At 46.4% G+C, this 25,505-nt stretch overlaps 8 protein-coding genes across 8 annotated transcripts; 3 read left to right on the top strand and 5 right to left on the bottom strand.

Annotated features, from left to right (window-relative positions):
- Positions 1–370: 370 nt before the first annotated feature.
- H6S33_004664 (uncharacterized protein) lies at positions 371–1,300 on the top strand (the record flags this gene model as incomplete). The annotated part of the gene is made up of 4 exons (XM_044836008.1): positions 371–619; positions 697–710; positions 871–956; positions 1,038–1,300. The coding sequence occupies 4 exons, from the start codon at positions 371–373 to the stop codon at positions 1,298–1,300; spliced, it is 612 nt and encodes a 203-aa protein (XP_044690637.1).
- A 2,874-nt stretch (positions 1,301–4,174) lies between these two features.
- On the bottom strand, positions 4,175–5,078 carry H6S33_004663 (uncharacterized protein; the record flags this gene model as incomplete). The annotated part of the gene is made up of 2 exons (XM_044836007.1): positions 4,175–4,958; positions 5,047–5,078. 2 exons carry the CDS (start codon positions 5,076–5,078, stop codon positions 4,175–4,177), a joined length of 816 nt encoding a protein of 271 aa, XP_044690636.1.
- Positions 5,079–6,577: 1,499 nt separating this feature from the next.
- H6S33_004662 (uncharacterized protein) lies at positions 6,578–7,041 on the top strand (the record flags this gene model as incomplete). Its single annotated transcript, XM_044836006.1, has 3 exons — positions 6,578–6,644; positions 6,726–6,823; positions 6,886–7,041. The coding sequence occupies 3 exons, from the start codon at positions 6,578–6,580 to the stop codon at positions 7,039–7,041; spliced, it is 321 nt and encodes a 106-aa protein (XP_044690635.1).
- A 422-nt stretch (positions 7,042–7,463) lies between these two features.
- Positions 7,464–8,328, bottom strand: H6S33_004661 (uncharacterized protein; the record flags this gene model as incomplete). The annotated part of the gene is made up of 3 exons (XM_044836005.1): positions 7,464–7,645; positions 7,705–7,800; positions 7,875–8,328. The coding sequence occupies 3 exons, from the start codon at positions 8,326–8,328 to the stop codon at positions 7,464–7,466; spliced, it is 732 nt and encodes a 243-aa protein (XP_044690634.1).
- Positions 8,329–11,230: 2,902 nt separating this feature from the next.
- Positions 11,231–12,155, bottom strand: H6S33_004660 (uncharacterized protein; the record flags this gene model as incomplete). Its single annotated transcript, XM_044836004.1, has 4 exons — positions 11,231–11,521; positions 11,589–11,792; positions 11,888–12,068; positions 12,118–12,155. The coding sequence occupies 4 exons, from the start codon at positions 12,153–12,155 to the stop codon at positions 11,231–11,233; spliced, it is 714 nt and encodes a 237-aa protein (XP_044690633.1).
- Positions 12,156–14,412: 2,257 nt separating this feature from the next.
- Positions 14,413–15,213, bottom strand: H6S33_004659 (uncharacterized protein; the record flags this gene model as incomplete). The annotated part of the gene is made up of 1 exon (XM_044836003.1): positions 14,413–15,213. One exon carries the CDS (start codon positions 15,211–15,213, stop codon positions 14,413–14,415), a length of 801 nt encoding a protein of 266 aa, XP_044690632.1.
- Positions 15,214–21,343: 6,130 nt separating this feature from the next.
- Positions 21,344–23,591, bottom strand: H6S33_004658 (uncharacterized protein; the record flags this gene model as incomplete). Its single annotated transcript, XM_044836002.1, has 7 exons — positions 21,344–21,423; positions 21,493–21,800; positions 21,857–22,238; positions 22,292–22,417; positions 22,477–22,650; positions 22,718–23,055; positions 23,107–23,591. 7 exons carry the CDS (start codon positions 23,589–23,591, stop codon positions 21,344–21,346), a joined length of 1,893 nt encoding a protein of 630 aa, XP_044690631.1.
- A 384-nt stretch (positions 23,592–23,975) lies between these two features.
- H6S33_004657 (uncharacterized protein) lies at positions 23,976–24,832 on the top strand (the record flags this gene model as incomplete). Its single annotated transcript, XM_044836001.1, has 5 exons — positions 23,976–23,983; positions 24,337–24,366; positions 24,436–24,448; positions 24,491–24,681; positions 24,754–24,832. 5 exons carry the CDS (start codon positions 23,976–23,978, stop codon positions 24,830–24,832), a joined length of 321 nt encoding a protein of 106 aa, XP_044690630.1.
- Between the last annotated feature and the right edge of the window lie 673 nt (positions 24,833–25,505).

The raw sequence follows: 25,505 nt of genomic DNA, 5'->3' as shown, positions 1-25,505 counted from the left end.
ACTCAGTAGACAACAACGGTTGGAAGCCGTGGACGGGAACGTGTCGCGGTTTGCAAGGATGCTGATGCCAAATTATGCGACTGTAACAAAGTGAATATTACGCTAAACACCCGCTATAGACGCCGTAAGACTTGGCACGTATCACTAAGCGCTTATCAGTATCACATGATAGCAACATGGATGCTGTTTCTTGGCATGGGACTGTTGTTTGACTGAATAGGAAAAGCCCCACTCCCCACAGCCCACAATTCCTCAATTCTCCTCCTCCACCAAAAATTATCTCGGTAAGCAGCAACATCACCAATTAATCTCGACAACCCTCGACAACCCTCGACAATTAACACCATCTCACAACAAAACAGCAGCAAAAATGGGCGCTCTCAAGTACGTCGAGGAAATCCAGAAGAAGAAGCAGAGTGACATCCTCCGCTTCCTTCTCCGTGTCCGCTGCTGGGAACTCCGCTCCCTCAACGTTGTTCACCGTGCTTCTCGCCCATCTCGTCCCGACAAGGCTCGCCGTCTCGGGTACAAGGCCAAGCAGGGATATGTCATCTACCGTGTCCGTGTTCGCCGTGGAGGACGCAAGAGGCCCGCTCCTAAGGGAGCCACCTACGGAAAGGTTGATTGATTCCATCGATGGTTGAATGATAAAGCTCGGAATTGAATTGCTGACTTTGGTGTTTTTCTCCAATCTAGCCTACCAACCAAGGGTTAGTCCTGAGTTCCCTTTTCTCGTTGCTATCTTCATTGATAAAGGAGACTTGGAACTTCAGAGACATTTGGAGTCCGGATTTTCTTATCGGCGAATGATAAAGGAAATGATTATTTGGAAGAATCTTGAAAGAAGCTAATCACACTAAAACAATTTAGTATCAACCAGCTCAAGTACCAGCGTTCGCTCCGTTCCACCGCTGAGGAGCGTGTTGGAAAGCGCTGCGCCAACTTGCGTGTATTGAGTTAGTAAACCCCTCACACAACAGCGCCTGCAGTATCAATTCGATTACTGCTATTCGTCATCCGTCACTAACATTTTCTAGACTCCTACTGGATCAACCAGGACTCGACCTACAAGTACTTTGAGGTCATCCTCGTCGACCCCCAGCACAAGGCTATCCGCCGCGATGCTCGCATCAACTGGATCGTTAACCCCGTCCACAAGCACCGTGAATTGCGCGGTCTCACCTCCACCGGCAAGAAGTCCCGTGGTCTCAACAAGGGTCACAGGTACAACAAGACCACTGCTGGAAGGAGAAAGACCTGGAAGCGCCTCAACACCCAGAGCTACTGGAGATACCGTTAAGCGTAACGTACCCGCCTTTATTGACGGGTTTGTGCGCGAGATGGTTGTGGCTGTTGGGAAAAATCTGGCTTGTCTTTTTTTTGTTCTTGTTGTAAGGTATCTAAAAATTAGGGCATGCATGATTTGATGGGTTGGATCTTTTTTTTTTCTCAAGAGGGTTCAGGAATACAATATCTTCTGTCCTCAGGAATGGCGTTCGGGTTGGGATGCTTATGCAACATCTTTTGAATTATCACCAACACGTTTGCTTCCGTTCATGAAATCAAAAATCCATAAAATGTGAGCCTTGTGTATCAATAAATAATGATAGATAATAAGTAGGCAAACGTCGGACAGTAACAGACACCATCAGGTTCGTTGATGTCATTCTACAGATATGACTAAAGCGGTGATGAATAAAGATCTTACTTCTTACGTCTAAGCAACCTAAACTTATAACTTATTGTGAACATTGTCGGTGTAGAAATGTTTCGTATGTCTCTGTCAACGTCTTTTAAAACGACTATACACCTGTCTTCGGTGTGAGGCGGCGTATATATCGCCGAAGACGCATCAGAAAAGTACATTTAGATCCCGAGGGCCCTCCCTCGCCCTCTGTCTCCCAGATAGTTCCCTCGGGTGCGCGTGTCCAGTCCTAGGCTACACTGTGTAGCTAGTAGCTCCGCAGTCTGTAGAGAACTATCGGTGTTACCGATTCATCAAGTGGTGCAGTGTCTCTTCTAACCGTGTTTAATACCTGGCATCTGAGTTCGAATCTGATCAGGCCTCTCTCTAGTCTAATTAGGCTTAAAATTGAGGGAATGGGTAGATATCTCCAACCGGGAAGTGGGCAAGGAAAAATTCGACAATGGAATATGAATTGTGGTTTAACTGTAGGGATAATTCGAGTGACGCGGAGGCTCCAATACTGTTCTTAGGTACGCTTCGAAAACTTTCGTTGAGCCTATCATTGTTTGCTTTCTAGGTGAACATGATGGGTTATGCTCATTTGCAGGAGGTTGAGACTTTGTAAACAGATGTTGACAATTAATATATACATATACATGTATGTATTTACTCGCGTTAATTATGTAAGATCTGAGAAATTTTGTGACCAAGAATTCTCAGGACTTAATTAATGCGTGAGTATTAGGCGCCTTTTACAGGAAATAACGCCCCTGTGTAAACCATAAGCAAGCGTTTAATGGGTCGGGCGAGTTTTTGTAACGGGACCAAAATCTGGATTATACGAGTAGCTTAACCAAACCCTCCGAACCGAAATCATCATTAAAATTCGGGCCCAGCAACTTCAGTGACCTTGGTTATAATTACCTATAGCGAACATAGTTGTTCACTTTTCCATTCATAAAATCTCACTCGGTACCTTATTTTCGATGCTGTCGTTCAAGCTAGTAAGGTCACGGTGTCGAATACTAAAGAACCCGCTGTCAAGAGGAATGGTGTCCTATCCGGGTTCTTATAAGATAGCTTGTATTGGTCTTAGACATCGATAATAATTGAAGCTTTAAGACCCGTCCCACTTTCAACAGGTCCACTACTAAAGCGAGACTTTGTCACGTACCCGGATTAATCTACACAGTAACTCTATATTAGAGAGCACTTTAATTCATCCTGTATTTCGAGCTCTACGCTAATCGTATTTGATGAGGCATTTATCAAAACAAGCCTGACTGTTAATGGGGATAGTAACTTCATCATAGATTTCAACCAAGCCAGCGTCGGAATTCTCACTAAACCAATTGATAAGTAATAAGTATATGCATACGTGAGGTCTGAAAGCTCAAGAGGATCAGGGCAGCGCGTATCCACCTTGACTACGCAGTTAATAGACTCTAGTGACACTGCTTGATCTATTCATGCATTGCAAGAGACTACGATCTAAATCCTTTGTTAACAAATCAATTCTTTTCAGGAGTATATATAATGCTGGTAAGATCAACCTCGGTCTATAAAGATTGCTTATAAACTACAATACGGGAAACCCGGGTGTGATTAGAGCCGTACAAGTTTTGCAGGTTTAAAAGTGACGTAGTAAAACCATATTAACAAAGACACCGACTTTTCAAAGAAATGCATTTCTATAGAAGCACTTTTTTTGACATATAGTGGAGAACTGGTGTTCTTCAAAAAGGGTCATTTTGGTCACAAGCTGTTTTTTAGAAAAAAGCGGGGTTTTAGAAAAAGCCGTACCAGTACGCCTTTAATATACCATTAAAATACCAAAATATTCAAAAGCATAGTAGGGGTCTGAAAACTAGCAGGTCTCCGATATACAATTGAAAACTAATACAAGTAGTAGGTGTTCTGAAGATTCCTCTTGTACATGTGTATGTTGAGGTTGAAATCGACTTCAAGATAGAATTACAATTTGGCAATTCCATCGATGGCATGATGAAATCAAAGCGAGGGGGGTTGAGGGATGAGTCTACATGAGTATGTATGTATATACATGATATGAGTGTTGTGGGTACGGGCACATGTGTAGGTCTAGCTTGAGCTCGTACTTCCCTGGGTACGAGACTACATGCATGTAGGTCTAGCTTAGTACCATACCCTGATACTAGCGCGGTCACAGAACTCAATTGTGTGACCAGCTAGCTAGCAGTATTGGTACGGCTTTTTTGAGCATACCGTTCTTTTGGGATAGCGTATTTGCATGAAATAACCTTTGTTTGCAATTATAGTATTCATATGAATACCGAATTAAACCGAGCCGAATGAGCAAGCTTAATGCTCATAAAAGCCGCATGACTACAAGACTACTACTACTCTAATCACACCCCATTTTCCGCCATTGTAGGTAGTATAAGATCGGCAGATCCAAACTAATATATACTCCAGCGCTCCAAAACGACCATACCAGACCGCCGACACCTACTCTCCAAAATCCGGCCTCTGCACCGTCGCCCCATCCCTAAACTTCACCCGCTCCAAAAAGGCCCTCGTAAAATCCTCCCTACCCCCCGTCGACAGCAGCTCCAGAAATCGCTTGTTCCCACAAAGCGAGCCCAGCTTACACGCCGCACAGCCCGCCAGATACTCCACCAGCGGATCAACCCCGCCCCCCCCGGCCCGCTCGGGAAGATTATCACACGCGTATCTCACCAGGTCAACATACACATCAGCAACCCAAGTTGACCGACCTCTGTTTTCTAGTTTTTCAATCATCTCATTGATATTCCAATAAGCTCGGCTTTTCAGGCGCGGGATGTTGTACATGTCCCCGAGGACGTAGAGCTTTGCGTGTGGGACCAGTGTTCGAATTCCGACTCTGGGTTCGATTTTAGGTTCGGTGTCACAAACAAAAACCTCCCCACACACCTCCCTCATCATCATCGCGTCCCACTCCCTCCGGTCCACCTCCGCCTCCTCCTGCTCCTCCTGCTCCTCCTGCTCCTCCTCCTCCCCAGTTCCATCTCCATCTATGATATCGTCGGCGAATTCTGAATATTCCCCCGTATAGCAAAACTCCAGAAACTGGCACATTGTCTGCGGCGTCACATGCTCCATCTCCATGCAGTTCTCGCGGCCCTCCTTCATATCGTTGAAGACGTGACTCTTAAGCGCGGGCGATATCTCGGCGAGGAGCTGCTTGTGCACGTGGAAGGGCTTGCGGGACTGACCAGCGAAGAGGGTGAATATTTCGGAGTCGATGAATCTGCGGGGTGAAGAAACGGGGGTCAGATGGCATATGTGATATGTACAAGCTTGCGGGTGGTGGGGCTTAAGATTAAGATTAGAAGTACCTGGCATACGTATATGGGAGGTTTATGCCCATGTTTTGTTTGGAGATTGTTGCAGACGGGAGATGAAACTGATATGGGTGTTCTTTATTCTGGTCGTAGGTTTCTTCTTCTTATGTAGAATTAATGTATGTATGTACTTGCGGCGAATAAGTTTGCGCCAAATTTGTACGTGAAAATGCGGTTGCAACACAAAAGTAGTGGCGGAAACTTATTCTCGCAGCAGGTACATGTAGATCTGGTTGCCTGATTTTGTTCAGATATCTATGGTGCGCCCAGTCTTAAAGGTGACACGGCGTATTTGGAAGTGGAACAATCGTGGCTGAGATTCTAACTAACCCTAACTACTGAGCCAATCAGGGGGCCTATATCTCCCTATGTAGCCACTTTCCTGCATTCCTGCCACAGGTGACACTTTTGGGGAGTATAAATGAGTATAATACCGTTCCACTCTGTTCATTCTTGGCGCTTTTTACATAGAAAAACCCAACTTTTCAATTCCCTAAGGCTTTACAACCATAATCGATATCAAAAGTGTGTCAGGTCATTTTGTTCTTCATCATTGTCTCTAGCTTTTGTTCCAACAGAGTTTTGATATCTTTTGTGGTGGTAAAGTTATAAGCGATTGAATTTCCATACCCTTTAAGATTGAGCGCACCATACATACCGGCCCCAGGTGTGCATATGCCAAGAGTAACTTGCATAATGCGATATGTTCATGAGGTATCACTCGGGCGGGCAAAGCTGCTATGTCCGAGTTTTTTTTGTTGCTGTTAACTCATTGGTTGCATGTATATTGCTATGGCAGTATCTGACCTCTTGTCCGGCCCCAGAAACTCCCTCGAGCCTCCACTGCTAGTCCCTCCTCACACAAGAAGCACCCGATCGCTACCCTGGCTACATGTATTCTACGACGTGTCTCTCTGGCCGGACGGGGTGGTTATTGCGAGATGACGTTCGAGTATCTCCACGTGATAGGTTTTGAAAGAGGGCGCGCCGTGCTGGCTTGGGTTGGTCGGTCGAGTGATTATGTGTGACGGAAATATTCATGGATCATCACTCGGCTCGGAGAAAGCTTCATTACTGATGAGAGGAAGACCTGGACGGAGAGATGAGCGATGGTATAGGCATATGTACATCCTTACATGTAAGTGATCGAAAGTGTCCCAAATAGTTGGGGGGGGGGGGGGGGGCAAACGATAAGAAACGTTCTAACTGGTCCACCACTCTGGCGGCCTGTCCGGATTGATCTCGATTAAGAGCGTACCACATAAACCCATAAATACCCAGCAACATCTCTCCAAATCTCTACCTTTCAAACCCCCACACTCAAACCACCCCTTCCCCCCCACCCACACCCACCCGCCCCTCTCTTCCCAACAACCCAACCCAACCCAACCGACCCCTGCCAAGCCAAGCCATCCACCCAACCAGGGCAAGGGTTCCCACCACCGATTAGATAACACAACCTCACCTCACCTCACCCAAACCTCACACACACCCCACCACTAGCAGCCCGTCCATCCACGCACCAATGTCCACCTCCCGCCCCGCCGCCGCCCCGGCCGCCGCCGAGCCCGCCGAGAAATCGTTTTTCGAACGTACGTGCGCACCCCACTGAGTGAGGTGTGGTGGATGGATGGATGGATGGATAAGCTAGCTAACACACACCGGGACACCAGTGCAGCGCGACCAGCTGGTCAGTGAGATTGCGCTGTCGCTCGAGCATGTGCTCATGAATATGAATGTGCTGAATCGCTCGCTGGAGGGCGTGATTGCTGTGAGTGTGCCTGTCTGTCTGTTGCGGTGGGGGGTGAGGGCTAATTGGGGTGGGGTGTGTAGGTCGGGAAGGAATTCGAAAGCGTCGAGGCGCTGTGGTCGCAGTTTGAGAGCGTGATGGCCAAGAACCCGGAGGAGACGAAGGGCGCGGAGGAGGGCGAGGGGGACGAGAGTACGGTTATGTATGAGGGGCTACCGAGGGGGGTTGGGAAGCGGTGATGGCTGGTTACGGGGGGGGTCTGCTGTTGGTGGGTTCGTACGTAGGCTGGCAGCAATTATTATTTATTTTGCTAGCTACATAGCTGCGGCCTATAGTTCCTAAATTGGGTTACTTGGTATAATCTTTTGTTTTGACCTTGGTTTTTTTTTTTATTTTTCACGGTAGGATTGTTATTGTTTATTGCTTTGTGTAGCTAGCTACATGTAATAGAGGGGTTTGGTTTAACATTCAAACAGGTAGGAAAACAAAAAGCGATTGCAGACTTTTTCACAAGTATATGTAGTTAGAGCTAGAGATATATCCCTAGCCCTCTTACCTCTAGCTAAGCAGACAAATGAAGCGCATGTAAAATGCCGTAAAGATACTCACCATATCTTCCTGCGGAGACCACTTACCACACTCGTATCTCCCCGCAAACCCCCTACAACCCCACTCCCAGAAAGAAGCAAATGATCGTGACGAAACTTGCGAGCACAGCGCCCGCTAGCAGTCCCAGCGGCATCATCAGCCCCAGCATCCCCATCGATGTTAAGAACGCAAAGAAGCCGCCCGCGGGCGTAAACGCGCCATACGCATATGCCTGGAACCCGGCCGCAAGACTGCCTATAGCGGGCGTCAGTTTTTCCGCACCACCACCCAGGAGTATAATAGAATAGACGCACCGGCAACAACCCCCGCGGGCCCGAACCCCACAACCACAGTCAACAGCTGGACAACCACCACAATCGACACCCAGATAATCATCAACCTAATCGCCTCTACGCACCCTCAAACGCACCCCATTAGCACCCACAACCCACACCCAAGAACACCCAGAAAGAAAAACACCCACGCGGCCCAGTACACCACACCAAGAAGCTCTCAAACACGGACCCCACCGCCGCCACCACCGCCGAGATCTTCTCCCACCACCCACCCCACCCGCTGAACGCCATCACAACCCTCGCCCACAGCTCGCCCAGCCACTGCCCGAACCTCGCCACATAGCCCGGCTCCAGCTCCGAGTACCACACGGTGACGGAGTCCGCAACGTCGTGGGCGACCTTGACGCTGTGGCCGGCGTAGCCCTTGAGCTGCTCGTCCTCGAGCACCGCTTGGGCGGCCTCGGTGCCGCGCTTGGCGAGGTTGCGGGTGGTGTCGCTGAGGAGGGCTTGCTTGAGGCCCGAGGTGTCGTCGAGGGAGTGGTACCAGGCTGCGAGGCGGCTGGCGAGGCCTGAGGCGGCGGGTGCGGCGGCGGCGGCGGTGGTGGTGGAGCGGGTGAGGAGGTTGTGGGGGAGGACGGGCATCGTGTGTTGGTTTTTGGGGTTGTGGGGTTTGGAGGATTAATTGATTGATTAGTTCAGAGATTGATGAACCCGAGGTGGAGAGATATGGTAGAAAAGAGGGGAGGAGAGGGGGGAAAGAAAGGAAGAAAGAAAGGAAGAAAGAAAGAAAGGGACTGTTTTGCAGTAGGTATATGTATTCTAGAGTAGGCTGCCCGCACAGACTGAATGTCCGGCTGCTTCCTGATTTGGTTTGGACGGGTCGGGTGCGAGGGAGGGAGGGCAGATACGTGTATGCGCCCACAGCCACCCAACAGACGGCAGCCTATTCGAGCAAACCAGTGCGAGTTGAAACAACATCCTGAATTCACCAATAGGCATCTACATACATACTTACATCTCTACAACTACTAAAACAGCGATGAACTGGATTATGGAGATAAAATGAGATACTGGTGTTCATTATCAACCGAAGCAAATCCCCCCCCTGACCAGAACCCCCCTTGGTGGGGTGCCGCCTGGATTAAGGCATCAGCGGTAGGAGCCGGGGCTGTAAAGGGTTTCGCGAAACACAATGGACCACTACAGCAGTGTGAACATGCGAACAAAAACATATCTGTTCGGCGTGTATATATCACAGTCTGTTTTTACTAGATATACTCTGTTGAGTATAAAATACTGTCGCGAAGCCTCCATAGCGGTATTATACTGGCCCGTAGCAATTGGGGCCGACTTTCGACCACAATGGCTTAGGTGTATATGCCAAAGTAAACCTCGCCCGTTTCTTTGGAACCCTTAACTAAGAGATATGGATAATTCAGCTGGTGGAGTTGAATTACTAGTGAAGATATCATTTTAAGCCTTCAACAAGCGCTGCTTCAAGAAGGTGTCTTGGCGGCCGAGTGATTGCTCTTGAAGCAGCTGGCTTGGCCATGGCGGAGACTAGGAACAACTCCAATCGTGCCCTCACATAAGCTAATGTAGATCTACCCGGACCTCTCAGGCACGGCTGGCGCAAATCAGGTACGTGCGTACTGTGACTACATGATAGATTAAATTGAATTTGTCACGGCAATTCTGGGGGCGGAAACCAGTCGTCTTATATACGGAATGCTAGTACATATATTGATTGATAATTTAGGCTATTTCCACACAAAGCCATCCTTCCACCTCTCGCCAATATATATAAAGTACTCGAGCAGCGGGTTCAGGGCTGTTGGTTTTGTTTCTACATTGGTTATCTATATATGGGAGAAACAATTAATACGGCATAAAGCCCGCCGGCAACGTCCCAAACAGAGACTTATAGTAATAAGAGTATTGTTTATCAACCATTGACCAAGTTCATAAACACAAAACCCATCTAAAACAACAGCATACAACCCCACAACGACATTCTAGAGCCTCCAACTTACCATGGTACGCAGAGAGACCCGTCTGTGTCAATGCAAGACCCAATTTCTCCGGGCCACCCAAATACCTGACCCATCCCACCCATCCCCCAACCGTGACCCTACAAGGTCCAAATAACCGCCCCATCCCTCCCTCCCTCCCTGCCCCGACGCGTTACCCTCGCCCTCGCCCTCACGTACAATCCACGCTCCGCCTGGGGGGTTATCAACAATTTCACCCCCCCCCCCCCCCCCCCCCCAAAAAAAAAAAAAAAAAAAAAAAAACGCCTCTTCCAGGCTCCCGCATGCTCTTGTGCGACAAACAAACACACTGCATATGCAGCGGTGTATACAATCAATAGCAAACCGGCCCTTCAGGTGTGTTTTAGTCACTGTGGGGGCCTTCCGCAAGTCTCTTTATCTTCAGCCAGGGCCCAAAAAAAAAAAAAAAACCTCAAACGCCTTGAGTTTTCCCCAGGAGCTGAAACTTTGCGGCTTCGCGGGTCCGCTACTCGAATGGGGAATCTATGGAATTTTTTCTTTGTTACACAGGTAGATAGGGCTGACCTAGACCTAGGGAAGAAGTGTCCAGAAGAAAACACACTTGCAGATGGGCGGATGGGGGCGATGAGGGTACATATCATTACCAGAGGATTTCAAAACATCAACAATTGTCAGCCACCGCAATAACACGAGCAGCCATTCATCAGCTTAAGCTTGGGGTCAATCGGTTCTCGCCATATCATTCATACAATACTACATGTACAATAAATAAAACAAAAATACTGCTTTGATCAGAGTAGAGTAGAGCAGAGCAGAGAAAAAAAATTGGATGGTACAAAGGCTGTCGCGGTATATAAAAGAAGAAAAAGAAAGAAAGAAAGAAAAAAACAGTAAATAGATAAGCATTTACAAAAGAAAAGACAAAAAGAGTACTCCACTGACGCCCTCCTCCATCGATGATATATGCGTTGCCTCTTTTTCACGACCACCACTGCCACCACTTCGTTCCGGAAATAAAACAAGAAAGTAAAAGACGAATCCCCTCCCCGCCCGTGCCGTGTAATGATAAACAAATACAGGAGATACACAAACTGAGTTGCTTGCTCAAAAGTAAAAAGAAGAAGAAAAACCCAAGCGTCCCAGATCACTATGCGTACATAATATAGTAAGTATGTAGTTCTCTCAACTCGTGATGCGTTCGTTTTTTGCCCAAGCCCTGCTTGGTGGGTTATTCATTTGAGACATTGAACATTAAGCCCTTTCCCGCTTACTCCACTGCGCTCGATGCAAAAGTTTTCCCACGAGAAGAAAGAGAATATGAAAAGAATCGAACAAACCAACAAATAGGTGTAAACGAGTTCGCTCCTCCAAAAAGTAGAAAAGAAAGATAAAACATGAAGATCGAAGGAAAAGGTATGATAATAAAGGGACATAGGTATAGGTATACGCGTAGCTCGTACAGAACGAATATCATATAACAAATGAATCAAAATAGAAAAAAAAAAGAAAAACTCATCACAACCATGGTCGTCTTATAAAATCGTGCACTTCTTCTTCTTCTTCAATTTCTTCTGGCCATGACCCACCGCCATATCCATTGCCAAGTCGAATACCTCATGTACTCCAATCATATCCTTACTACTACACTCCGCGTACCGTGCACCCATCCGTTTCGCAACCTCTTCTCCCTGTAGTTGCGTTACGGGCGTCATTCCGTGCGTTTTGAGAAGTTCAATAACGTTTCTGTTTTTGCGAAGATCCGTCTTGAGACCGACGAGGACAACTGGGGTTGAAGGGCAGAAATGGAGAACTTCGGGGTACCACTATGAAAGAAAATGCATTAGCCAAGATTTTATATGCAGATCTGCAAACTCAAGGAGCGCAAATTACCTTGTCTAAAACGTTCTCAAGGCTATGCGGAGAATCTATCGCGAAACAAACAAACAGGACGTCGGTTTCTGGATATGATAGCGGTCTTAAGCGATCGTATTCCTCCTGCCCGGCTGTGTCCCATAACGCCAACTCAACAATCTTCCCACTGGCTTCATGTGTTTTATGCGTAATGTAATTCTCAAAGACAGTAGGTACATATTTCTAAATAACAGTCAGTTTAATGTCACGTGGATTGCAAAACAATTGCGCGATAAGCGATAAACTTCGTCACATGGAACAAAAGGGGGCGCACGAACCTCCGGGAAATATCCTTGTGAATAGGAGATCAGGAGACATGTTTTTCCACATCCACCGTCACCGACAACGACGAGCTTTTTTGAGTACGAGGGAGTTACTCCAGGGGTTGTCACGCCCGTTGAGCGTGATGTTCGTGAGACTATTGTTGATGGGTCCGACATCATGGAGGCAGGTGTTCCGCTAAAAGGAATTAGCCGCCATATTAAGACCGAATGACAACACAACTTACATTCTTGAATGCGCGTTCGCCCAGCTAGAAGCACTCATTGTGATCAAATGCTGGACCGGAGCAATAACAGAAGGGCAGATGGGATGGGGTGAAGCCTGGTTCCTGAGCTAGCTAGCAAATAGAACGCGGGCTAAAACGGGTGATATAGCTGAGACGAGTCCTTCGCGGTCGATGGCAATTGTGTTTCGTTTATGTCGGGCTAGTAGAATCTAATGACTCAAGAAACGGGAACAAGCTGGGGTTGATGAACAAACTTCTTGATGAAAATAAACAGAAGTTGTGATGAGAGGGAGGGGTTGGTTGAGATGGTGATGATTGATGATGATGGAGGGGGAGCAGATGGGCGTTTTGAAGAAGGTTTATCCGTTGGGGCAGGTCCGCAAATCACAACAACACAACACAAGTTGGGGCGGTTGCCGCGGTAACGCCAAGGTATCGGGGGACTGAGTTGCGAACACCCACGATGCTGCAAACACCCGCAAAACTTCGGGATGTTGCGTCATATGTGCCTAAAAACAGAGATGCTAGGGATAAAATGGCAAAAAGGCTCGCGAATCCGTGTTTTCGATAGATCAAGGATTCGCTTGATTGGTTCCGAGATCGTAGATGAGACAATCACTCCAGGGAAGGAAATGCTGCAACCCTTGTCAAACATGCGGGGACGACATGTCAAGGTTGTCAACAGCGACCTTCCTCGACCTTTTTTTTGTTCTCGTGGATCAAACATTGGGATGTGTTGATTGAATTGCAAATAGTTTATGCAGAGAAGTGGGGTAAGGACACCATTACCATGGAAGTTGAAGAAACAGCTGGGTTTGATGAAAGTTCCATGATGTAAACATTATAGAGAGACTCGCTCTGTTATGGATATAAACATCGTACTTATTCTCACCAAGTCTGGGCACCGATACATGTATATCCCTCCTCGCACAATAACGCGCTGTTACACCAGTATCAAAATAGTAGAAAAAGAGAATTTCAGCAGACCCCTTGACGGGCCGCCGTCGTACAGGCTTGCATGGGCTGTGGAGATTCTAACGGTATATGGATTTGCCTAAGCTAGGGCGGCCGCAGTTTGCAGAACCCAGGCAGACTACATAGTACTAAACTGGTGCGGCGCAATATCACTTGACAAGCATTTGACGTCCGGAGGATGGATGTGACGTAAATTTTCCTGGCTTTATTCGAGCTTGGCTTGGTAGAATTGCACCACTGGATCATTGATCCATCACAATGCAGGTCACAAATCCAATCACCGACCGTCACTCGACAATGCCAAGATCAACTTATAGTGTTGTAACCCCCAACGTCGCTCGTATCGTAGTAGACCGACTTAGAGATTCACCAGCTTCAAGCAGCGAAGAAGTCGAGTACGAGCATTACAGGCTGGATTTTACCTAGATGCACTGCTCAGTTTGCGTAGCCCGAATACCCCAATGCTCGTGAAATAGTGAGGACAGTACTATACTCCGAGCATGAAGTATAAACCCCAGACACAAGTCCCATTTTGGCCATCCACTCTAACTGAATTGATATAGGGAGTTGTGCATCGTAATACTACATGTATGTAGTGAGCCGACACTCTGCGCCCCGAGCACTGATATTTTTGTCCCCGACAATATATGTGGTTGTTTTAACTTTAGATCCAAGCTAATCAAGGGTTCATGACGACATAGGTAGCGTAATTCACTATAAGTACCAGTACTTGTACGACTTTGGGTTAAACCATCTGTAATTTACTTCGTAGCTAATATGTACACGAAAAAAAAAAAAGGCTATCATCTCCTCACACCCGTACCGCCAGCACTGTCAATCAATTCGTCAGAACCCTTCTCCAGCTCCCCCGTCCGCTTCATTCCCTCGCTCTCAATTCTCTCTGGGACCCCAAAGAGCCTATCCATGTCCTCCAACGTAAGCCCTTTCGTTTCCGGTACGTAGAAGAATGACCATATTCCCATTAGAATCATCAACGCTGCAAAGAAGAAGTAAGTTCCATAGCCGAGACTCGTAATCATGTATCTATATTTATTATTAGTAAAAAAGTTTCTAACATTTGAATGATTGCAGAGCGGGGCTTTACGGAGTCGAGCGAGATATAATAAAAGACCAGAGCCATTGGTCGGCTGTAGTTATGGCAACACTACCACGGTCTTAGCATTTATTCTTGGAATTCAGATGGTAGCTACATACCAGAACATACGAATACCCATTGGGAAGATCTCGGAACAGTACACCCAGGTTGTTCCCTGCCAGGTCATACAATAAATCTACAATGCAGCAGCTACAAGTCAGAACTCAATACTTTGAAGCTAGCGAGGGGAGGGGGATACGCACGAGCCCATAGAGGTATACGCAAACCATCGCAAGATATCCCCAACCACTCTGGGTGAATTTTCCTTCCGCAGCTGCTGTTTCGGGGTCGGCTTTCATAACATATCCTCCAATATACCACATTGGAATACTACCCACAAAGGCGCCATAAATCAAGGCCTTTCGTCGACCAACTCGTTCAACTAGCCAAACAGCGAAAATCACCATCCCGAGAGTTTTAGCGATTCCGTAACATCCCGTCGCAAATAACTTTGTTGAGGTTCCTGTTAATCCAAGAGTTTCAAAAATACGAGGCGAGTAGTAGGTAAGAATCTTCTTCATGTTAGCAAATGCGATTAGGTCTGCTATCGGATTAACAGGAGAACAAACATTAACACCAGTCAGATTCTGACAAGCCATCAATAATAGTCCAATACCAACACGGTTTCTGTTCCCCTTAAGGGTCATCTCTTTGAGATTCGCTTTTAGAGAACTCCCTCCTGACTTGAGCTGCTCGAGCTCAATCTGCTCCTTAATCCCAGCGAGTTCTTCCAGAATATATTCATGATCGCCTGGGAGGTTCCGCAGCAAAACCAAATTCTTCTTGGCCTGATCCCAGTTATCCTTCTTACAAAGCCAACGAGGTGATTCGGGGGCAAAAAGGGACACAACGAAGAAAATAGCTCCGGGGGCCAGTTGGAGTCCCACAGGAATGAGCCATTGAGTTGGGCCGGCAGGGTCTATGGTTCTATCGACGATGTAATTGATCCAGAATCCCTGACGCATTGTCAGATCATCTCATACGTTGCACATAATGTGGGGTAAATTTTACCAGCATCCCACCGGCTTGGCTTAACACTTCGAATACTCCTACCAGTCTTCCGCGAATACTTGGTGGTGAGGTTTCGGCAATATAAACGGCTTGGTAGCATCAGCTTGGGTTACACGAGTGTTTCGTTTCGGGGAAATGACTTACGAACGATCAATGATGCACCACCAATTGCAAGGCCAGTTATTGCTCGGCCAGCATAAATGAGTGGCAGCATTCCAGATGAAGCAGTCTACCTAGAATGTCAATCTTGTTTCCTCTCTCTCTCTCTCTCTTTTTTTTTAAAAAAAAAAGATTTGTGGCACACACCATCAAGGCTGCACCAATGCAAAAAATCAATGACGACAGGATCATCCCTTTTCTGCGTCCCCATCTTTCGACAATTGGAAAAGTTATGAGCGACCCCACAACGCATCCAGCTTGAAATGTTGACACAATATTCCCTGGGGGAGAAAAGTGTTAGATCTTGGAATTATGATTTAACTCCCGGAAAATTTCGGTACACACCCGATAATGTGTCACGTTCATGCTGACTTTGGACATCTAGTCCAAAATCCCGCTTTTGGTGAAACAAAGTTAGCCAATTTACGAACTTTTAGATTTTCGACAAGAAGTGGGGAATACCTTGAAAGACACCAGCGCCTGGGTGCCTCCTATAAATGCAGTATCGAATCTTTGCAATACAGAATACTTTGTTAGCAAAGTTGCCGTCTTCGTTGTATGGTCACAGGCTTGTCTAACCCTACTGCTACAGCAGACATCGACACTCCAAAGCCTTCACATAACCACCACGAATCAGCGATAGTCCAGGAATAGTCATAGCTGCGATATACTCACCCAGTAGGTGAATTTTCCAATTCCTAACCTCCTTCGGGTCGTTGGTATTTTCTGCGTGAAACATAGTTCACAGCTAAGGCTATAATTCTGCCTCGAGTGATAACTAGTAGTGAAATTGAACCTTGAGGGACGGGACGCAATACCGAGGCGAGTGTGGCTATGTACTGACAAGGCTTCCATAAATCTGGGGGAGCGAAGCTTTTTAAAAGCTATTTCGCCTTGTTAAGCGAGTGGTCGTAAGTGTTTTACCCAGGAGTGCACGCATCAATTGACCATAACGGCGAAATTGCATCTCTAAGGAGAACTTCGAGACGGGGCCATGCCCGCTCAATTGTGTGGCCGGTATGCTTGTTTTCCTTCTGTCTTTCTCGCGAGTAAAACCTGCATAAAGTGCGGTAGATGGCATCGCAATCATCACGCGGGCCCAAAAAGCGAGCAAAAATTCGGATACCTGCAGTGGTCGGTGATCTACAATGTTGTCCCGATTCTAGATAGGATCAACATGCTTAATGCGGGGTTCTCTCCGTTCTTACCAGAATAGCCCAGGTGTAGCCGCTTGCTAACCACTCCACCACTCAGAGACGTAGCCTGCCCTGACCAATCTACTAAAGATGACAATTACTACGCCTGTTGTTGTCAACAAGGCTGGTAATCCAAATAATTCATTTATTAGCTCCGTAGACACTTCTTTCTTCTCTCTTGAGGGCTTCTCCTAGAGTACTCCAACTGTCTGATCTAGCTCTATGAAATCTATGCCAAACTTTTATCAACCGGAAATCTGGGCCGACTATTCTCCTCTCCACATATCGTGTGTGCCTACTTTGCGGGGTTAAGGGCTTCCCTTCATCTCTTTGCACCATCGGTATAAAGTCGTATAGATAGGGAAAAAGGCCTAACTAAGAGAACCAGTAGCGGAGCATCTCCGCTCAGTGCCGTTCGTCAGTTTCCCTCTTGGCAGATATCCCATACAATGCGGGGTAACTCGGCTATTGAGCGTCTGGGGATCTTTCTAACCGTTTTCCGGGGTTATGAAAAGCTTAACACGCTCTTCACTGACAATCATAGAATAAAACAAACCGTACTGAGCTAGCCAAGACTATTATTATTCAAACATTACTTTCTTCGGAGGCGCCTCCGATGCATATCGACGACGGTACCCTACGTCCTGTAGTGGAGGTTCGGATCGAGCGGAACTAGCACTGGCGGCCATGATTATTTTATCAAAAACTCTACTTTCGCCTCTACTACATACATACAAATATTTGGTATGGGTTCCTTTTACTAATACCGATGGCTATCTCAGATACCATCTGCAGCCTTTACCCGCAATCTAAATCTACCCGCTCACTGTCAAAGTTGAACGAGGAGATCACTCTCGTTCGATTACTTTGCCGCCAGTTGTAATCAATGGCCGGCCGGCCCTGACTTCGATGATGCGACATTTTATGGTTTAATCTTTTGGCACATACGGACAGAACTCAACTACTTCAACATGGTGGTGCGAGGATTTTACAATTTGGGCTACATGGGAGGCGGACTCGATTCCGGGACCACCTTCAGAAAATCACTTTCAATTGATGAATACATACTTCAAATTGCTTGTAGGAGGCAAACAAATGGATTAGAAAAACAAAATCTCGATGGGAATTCATAACTCAGGACAATGAGTTGACGGCCGCTCGGCCGCTCTCGAGAAAACTATAAGCACGTTTGAGGTCTGGATCAATTCCACGTACGAGATTTTCAACAGTAAAAACCTGTTTTCATCAATAACAGACTCGGAGGTCCTCCGTGTGGCGGTCACTAACAAGCTATTCGATTCATGTGAATATTTTGTGGGTGGAACAGACAATATTGACCAAGAATTACCCATCATCCTCCCAAGGAACCGCATATCGACCTTTTTTTATTTGTTTAAGATGAAGTCTTGGTGATAGAGCTACCGCACCCTCCAATTCCTAAGTAATGTCAATGATACCCCCCAACAACGCCGTTGAGCTTTCGATCCTTCGCATGCGAGTGATCTTACATGATCCAAAACACCGATCGAAGCATATAACAGATATTGCTCCATGAAATATTTCGCCACCATTCTTCGGAGATCTAAAGGCTTTAGGAAAGGGTAATTTTGGGTAACGATAGGTAGCTGCGTGGCACCTGTTGAAACAAGCCCGCCAAGATGTCTCATTCATTACCCTACGTTATTGAGTTGACCTCCGTGGTCTTCAAATTTCTTCTGTCAGCCGCTTAGACGGCGCTCAATGGCCCAAATCAAGAAAGTATTCCCGAACCTATAATCACACAAGAGAGAGTTCAGCTGTTTGGTTTGGTCTATATACTAGATCGGGCGGAAATAACACACACACACACACACACACGTCAGGTGCTGACACGCTTCTACTGCTTAATTCTTGATTTACGTACTGATCAATGGAGCCATGTATAGGCCAAATTAATTACGGGGAAGAAAGATTTTCCCACAGATGCAGTGGTCTATCAAATGAGTGTTTCCACGAGAGCACGATAGTAGAGTACCATGGTGATTGGTTGCATGTGCCTGCTAGATCGCCCCGTATAATTTATGCATATGTTACCGTAAATGTAACCGTAACGGAGAAAGAGGGAGGGAGAAAGAGATAAGCGGTTGCCAATAGTGATACCTTTCGGAGGTCATACTAACACCACAAACCTTATTGATGGACACATGAACCTGAGACGAGCACATGTGCGATATTACTCAGACCATGGTTCAGCAAATCATGATCGACAAGCTCGGGCCTCGGTGCATAAACTTCCTCAGAAGTGCATTGTAAACCTGTGGTACAAAGTACAGGCTTCAATTTCTTAATGGCGGTGGTGGGATCGCACCCACGTGTATATAAGCGTAATACAGCTTTCGTGCACAATATACTCATCATTTTGAGAAGTTTCAACTGATCTAAAGCGATAGATAAATTACAAACCGAATGATATACACAGGTTATAAAATGAGCATTTATCCAGAAATTTCCCAAAAGGATAGGAGAAATTTCCTTCTCCAAAGTCTTGACATATCAGCTTTCAATCAACTTTTTTAAAATGGTGATTTAGCACTTATCCGTACTTAGAGGATTTGAGAGTTACCATACCTATGCCAGAAAGTACACCCTTCTGATTTGACCTGCTCATTTTGCGAATTCAGACAATATGAACACTTGGCTAGATATCCAAAATCTGAGCCCACGTGGTCCTATCCCATATCCATGGTGAGAGGACTACCCAGAAATAATAGGTGGCTGATATAATGACCACCATCCTCATGGGACTCTTATCGCCAGCCTGAGCCACACAAGACCAGCCTCTTCATAGTTAATCACTCGGTCATATATTTGATGCTAGTTGCCATACGTATTTTCCTCTAGATCTTCGGTGTCAAATATATCCCATGTGTCAAACAAAAGAAATCGCGGGCCATCTATAGGTGATAACCATAGCTAAAAATTGTTTGTTCAGATTTACTTATCTCTTCTTTCCTGGGATATGTATTGGGGGGTGCGTTTTAGCTAGCGGACGGCCGCTGTCAAATACTAACCTCTACAACCCAGGTTTAGGGAAACGTACATACATGTAACTATCCGCCTCAAACCAGAAATAATTATCTTTTTGGTCTTAAAACATAGCAATCAATCAATGTACCAAATAAATTATTTTTATATAGACCAGTATCAGCGACGATGTAGGTCTATCTTGACTAACGTTAACGCACACCATACCGTATTTCACTAAGCGGCAGTTGAAGCAGGTTCAATACATGGAAACAGGCACCTAGTCTTCCGAAATATCATTAGATGATAGATCAGCTTACACTTTAAGATGATAAGTACATCGGTATCTACTAAGCAGATAAAAGGTAAAGTATCTCTCCGCCCGATCTTGATATGGGCCATGGAAAATCAGGTGGAAAATATTAATAGAAACGTCAGTGGCGAAGACTAAATTGCTCAAATCTGAGGAGATGGGACGTGGAATTTGGCCGCTAATGTATACATATTGGAAGATAACGGCTCAAGATATGAGCCCTACTACCGTCTTTGAAGAGACCACCTCTTGCCTTCTGGTCGGTTCACTCACATAATATCACTCGGTATAAATCCATCTTACAGCCCGATCTTTGTAATTTTATTTTATTTGTCAATTAATTACATCCTAATATTGTGTGAAAGGAGGCAACGCTATATAGTAAAGATGGAACTGTGCTAAGAGCTCGTTATAGATTATCAGCCCATACTTTAAAGAGAAATCTCTAGGTGTATCTCGGTTCAGCCCTCCTTTCTTTGCACCAAGTGCATGTATACTCATAGCTCATGTACCATTACTTTCTACCGTCGGTCACAGCTCAGTGGTAATGCTTTTTGAATCTCTGTTTTACGCGGCTTATTTGCTTCTAAAGAGGGAGAAAAAAACTTCTTTTACTCGGGTTCATGAAACCCACGAAACGAAACAGCTAGCCCTTTTTGGGGGAAGGGCAATGTAGCAAGTGCAATATTTAGACCTGACCAACGCACACGTAAACTCCAATGAATAAGCAAACGATGATCAAGTTTAATACATCAGTATATCATGTACTAAGGAAATACCTCTCCACATCCAGCTAGAGTTAGATCCGCAGGTCTATCTAGCCAGGAGAAGCAGCAAATCATCAAGGCAAAGTATGCAGTGCAGAACCAAGAGCTAATGTAACAAACACTTCACGCAACACCAAAAAGCAGCAAAAAGGAGATCCGGTAGGAATGAACAAACTACCTAAATATTCACATAAAACCATCTGCATAACCACAGCGTTATTTCTGTTATTTTTTTCCCCTCGTTTTTTCTCGCGCCTTATCAACACCAACTGCTCCTCCAACTTACCAAATCGTACTGTTTTAAAGAGCAAAAAATATGCCAACCCTTCCGCCAACCTGCCCACCCGCGAACCGCATCGTTGATATAATGAGATGGAAACAAAAGGAGAGAGATATAAGAAATAAGGAAAGAAATTCAGCAATACCGTACCCCTCCAAGACCAAGACCGAACCAATTAAGGAAAGTAACTAATAAAAATTCACAAACAAAACCTAGCCCCGTTAATTGTGCAACTATGATGATAAGGAAAGGGTGAACAGAGTAAGGAAAAATGCAAAGAAATTAAGTTCCCAGATATCGTAAAAATATTGTCCTGCAAAAAAAAAAAAAAAGGCATAGTAGCATAGTGTGCCAGCTTCAATTGATCTATCTCATTTGTACAGCATCCTCATTTAATTCTTCATGGTGTTGTTGATGGTCGTGATCACCATCATGATGTAAAGTGACTATTTGAGCGAACATATTAGCACTCGTCTTCTAAACTTCTAAATGATGGGTGGTAATAGTCCACATACCAGAATTGAACTCCTCAAAAGGATCGAAGTCCTTCTCGCCGGGTGTTTCAAGATCGCTTGAGAGCGGTACTCCACGCACCCTGGCGGCGCCAATATCAACACTTTCACTCTCTTTCACACTGCGGAAGTTCACTGCATCAATGCCCTTCCCTTGGTTTGGGACCATTGGGGGCCTCATATGACGCAATAGAGCCCACTGTGTTGACCTGAAGAAAGCATGTCCTTTGACATCTGATGCACCGGCACGAGAACCCAATCGGCGGTTTTCGTCCTTTACAAGTAATTTGCGTATTAAAGACTTGCAGTTACTACAAACAAAAACCCGGTTAATTCCGAACAATATAGAAGTTTGAACGAGACTTACTTTGTTATTGAGGGCGAGCCTGGGTGCTCCGGGAAACCAACTTCATCCCTGAGGATATTTGCAAAAGTCCCATTTCGGTTTTTTCCTTTGAATGGGGTAGTTCCATACAACATCTCGTATACCAATATACCGAGAGTCCACCAATCCACAGCACTAGTATGTCCATTACCCTTTATTACCTCTGGCGCGATGTACTCCTCAGTTCCAACAAACGAATTTGTTCGGAAATTAGCAATGCAGGATTTTGTATCGATCGCAGGGAGTGAGTTTTGAGAGGCTCCTCCCCTAGCGACAATCATGGTTGGCACACCACCAGGCTCTGACTGTTTTGACAAATCAAAGTCTGACAACATGATATGTCCAGACTGATGCAACAGAATATCTGGAATATGAGTCAGCACGGGTCAGCAGTGTGCGGAACTCATGTAGACATACTTTCCGGCTTGAGGTCTCTGTAAATGAAACCCATCAGATGCAGGTACTCTAAAGCTGCGGTAACTTCCGCAGCATAAAACCGCGCATCGTCCTCGAGGATACATTTTCCAGGCCGCGTTTGCAAAGCTGTAGAAAGTTAGCAAGACAACCCGTTTGATCCTGCCCCCATGTTGAGTAAGCCTCACCTCTGAAGAATTCGCCACCACTGCAGTACTCCATGCACAGGTAGAGATGATCCTCCGATTGGAAAGAATGGTAAAGGGTGACAATGAACGGATGATTACTGGTAGCCAGAATCTCCTGTTCGGCCAATGCCCTTTTGATCTTATTCCTCTTGATCATTTCCTTTTTACTCAATACTGCGGCCAATAGTTAGCCAAATAAACCCTTTCCCAAGAAACACTGGAGAAAAGCAATCATGCTAACCCTTCATGGCATACAGCCTATTACTCTTCTTCTCCCGTACCAAATATACCTTCCCAACGTCACCCTTACCCAACAACTTGATCTTATCGAAGCTCCCCGGCCCAACTTCCACATTCCTTACTTTGATTGAGTTCGAGCTATACGTCCTCCTGAATTGTCCATTCCTAAGCCGCTCCGGTATCGCCTCGCCAGCCCCTGGCACAAGTAAGTTCGATGTCGACGTACTCCTCAGCTCCCCCGATCCATTACTGAGTGGTGATGACGCGGCGGGCGAGTAGTTCAGCGACGGCGGCTTTCCCCCTTCCTCTGTCGCAGAATCCGGCCGATTCCCCTTACTACTATCACCGGATGAGAATAGACCCTGAGCATTTGGAGCCGAAGCCACCCGCCTCAACTTTCGTGCCAGCTCCTCCTTGTTCGCCTGTAGCTGCTGGTCATTTGCACCCGATACACCGATGCTGATACCCGGCGGAGACAACGACAATTCGGGCGTTTCCGGGGGGGATGGAGGGGCACTCCCTTCATTATGATGTCTGAGCGCCGGAGGGCCCTGGTGGGCAAAGTACGGATTCGCGTTCGCTGTGGGCGAGATTTCAGCATGATCCAGCTGGCTGGCCGATGAAGTAGATCGGCCTCTTAGGAAACGGGATTTAGGGCGGAGCGAGCTGCCGAGATTAGAGGTATGGAGCTCACCACTGGACGACGCGTTACTGTTACTACCAAGACTATTTATTCGGAAGAAATTCTTGAGTTTTGTAGGGAAATGAGAGGAAGAAGAGGATGAAGATGAGCCGAAGCGGCCGCCGCTTGAGCCAGGCGATGAGGGAGTCTTCCGCTCATTGTGGCCCGACGATGAACCGAATAATTGGGTCATCAGAGCAGGGGCCCGAGGTGAGAAGTTGACAGGGTCGATAGTAGCCAGTGTCGTCTCCGGGAGTGAACTGGGGGGTGTTCTAATATGTGTGTGGGGGGGAGGAGGCTCTATTGGTGGTGATGGTGTATGAGTGTCAAGAGGATTCCCAGCAGCGGAGAATTAATATTAATGCGGGGGAGAGGGGAAATTGGAGCTTGGCTTCTCCGGCCTTTACAGATAAATAATAACTGGGAAGAGGGGGAGGGGTTGTGGTAATAGTAGGTATGGGTTTGTTGGAGATCTGTGCTGTAAGTGACTGGTGGTGGGTGGTGGTTCAGAGGCTGAAAGGGACGTTGGTTGCCTGTCTGTGGTACGGGAGGGAAGGCAGTCAGATTTAGAGTGACTATGCCTATGTATGTATATATGTACGCTATGAACCGCAGCCTGGGGAATGAGCAGACGAGTGAATGGTGGTGGAGTGTGGCCGGAGGGTAGCGCAGCGGGCGATGATGGGGATGTGGTGGAATGACAGACAGTTATTGGGGGTGGGGAGGCTGATGTGGTAGGTGAACAACAACGACGCAGGTATAAAACTATGTATACCGTGCGCAAATTAGACGGCGTTGAAATAGAAAAAGTTGGGTTGAGTTGATTGAGAGGAAAGAGGGAAGAAGAACGAGGAAACAGAAACGGAGGCAGTTACTCTCGGACAACGGAGAGAGACCACAAACTTGGGCTACACAAAACTGACTGACAGCCAGACAAGACTGACAGGGAAATATTTCTTACTAGCAGGGTAAACACACAACCGTTCCCTCGTATGACGCAGAAATTATTATGGCTAAGTTGCTGTTGCCTGTGGCAGATTATCAAGCAGGGTGGGGAGCCGCGATGGTTAACTGCTGCTTCTGTGGTTGTAGGTAGAGCAGGCAGTTGAGGCGGAGCAAGCAGAGCAGGGCAGGTGGGCGGACCAGGGAGGTGCACAGACACGACAAACAGCAGAAATGGCCGAGGAAGAGAAGGGAAGAAGGAGCAGCGTGGAACAGAACAGAACAGAGCCAGATGTTAAAAAAAGGGCAAGAACAACACACTGCGGATTGACTTCTGGAATGCAGGTTTTACTTCTACATACACGCCTGACTGCGCTGCGCGGGTTACCTAATTGACTTGATTCATTGTAAAGCGCAGAGTTGGCGATACTTGGCATTTATAGAATGGAAGAATCCATACTGTTTGCCCTCAGCCTGAAGCTCCTCCCGTAAAAGTCGCGGCAACAACTATATCCGCCAATCGTGGAGTCGATGGAGATAACAGTAGCGTCCACCCATACTCATACGGATATGTCTCCCGGTCATTCTTCTCGAGCTCATGTAAAGTAGGTAAATGATTACGACAACAGGTCCCCTTTCTTTTCTTCTAGAAAAACTCACCTCCACAACTTTCCTCTCGCGAGAACCAGCCCGCCAGCCCCTTAGCATAAAAGAGTGTGTCTATCTGGAGAGGACAACATCGCTACAACCGGTCATTTCCTTAATTCCCAAGCAACAGAAAGTTGGAACATAAAACTCTCCCCTTGTTAGACGCGCGAACCCTTTCTTCCAAGAAACGCCGAGTAAGCGACGAATCCATGCCAAGCCCGACCCGACACTCCCCCAAGTAAAGACCTTTCCCCCCATAGTTAATAACCGATTGCCGAAATTGCAGCAAAAGAAACCTTTCTCCCGGTACACAGATGCTTTGATGCAAGATGCAAGTATTCATTCGTGTTCAACCGCGTCATCAGTAGATATGATAATTTGATTTTTTGATTTTTCTTTCAATCTCAAGATCCAGAAGGGGTGGTTGGCAGCGGTAGGTGACACGAATCAAAGGGGTGATAAAGGGAACAGACAGGCTGCAGACAACCTCCCATGGGCCATAAGTGGGTCCATTTGT

The sequence above is a fragment of the Morchella sextelata genome (genome assembly GCF_020137385.1).
Source record: "Morchella sextelata strain SCLS chromosome Unknown scls_18, whole genome shotgun sequence".
NCBI lineage: Eukaryota > Fungi > Ascomycota > Pezizomycetes > Pezizales > Morchellaceae > Morchella > Morchella sextelata.
The sequence above is the reverse complement of the archived record's forward strand: the minus strand, read 5'-3'. Positions and strand labels throughout refer to the sequence as shown.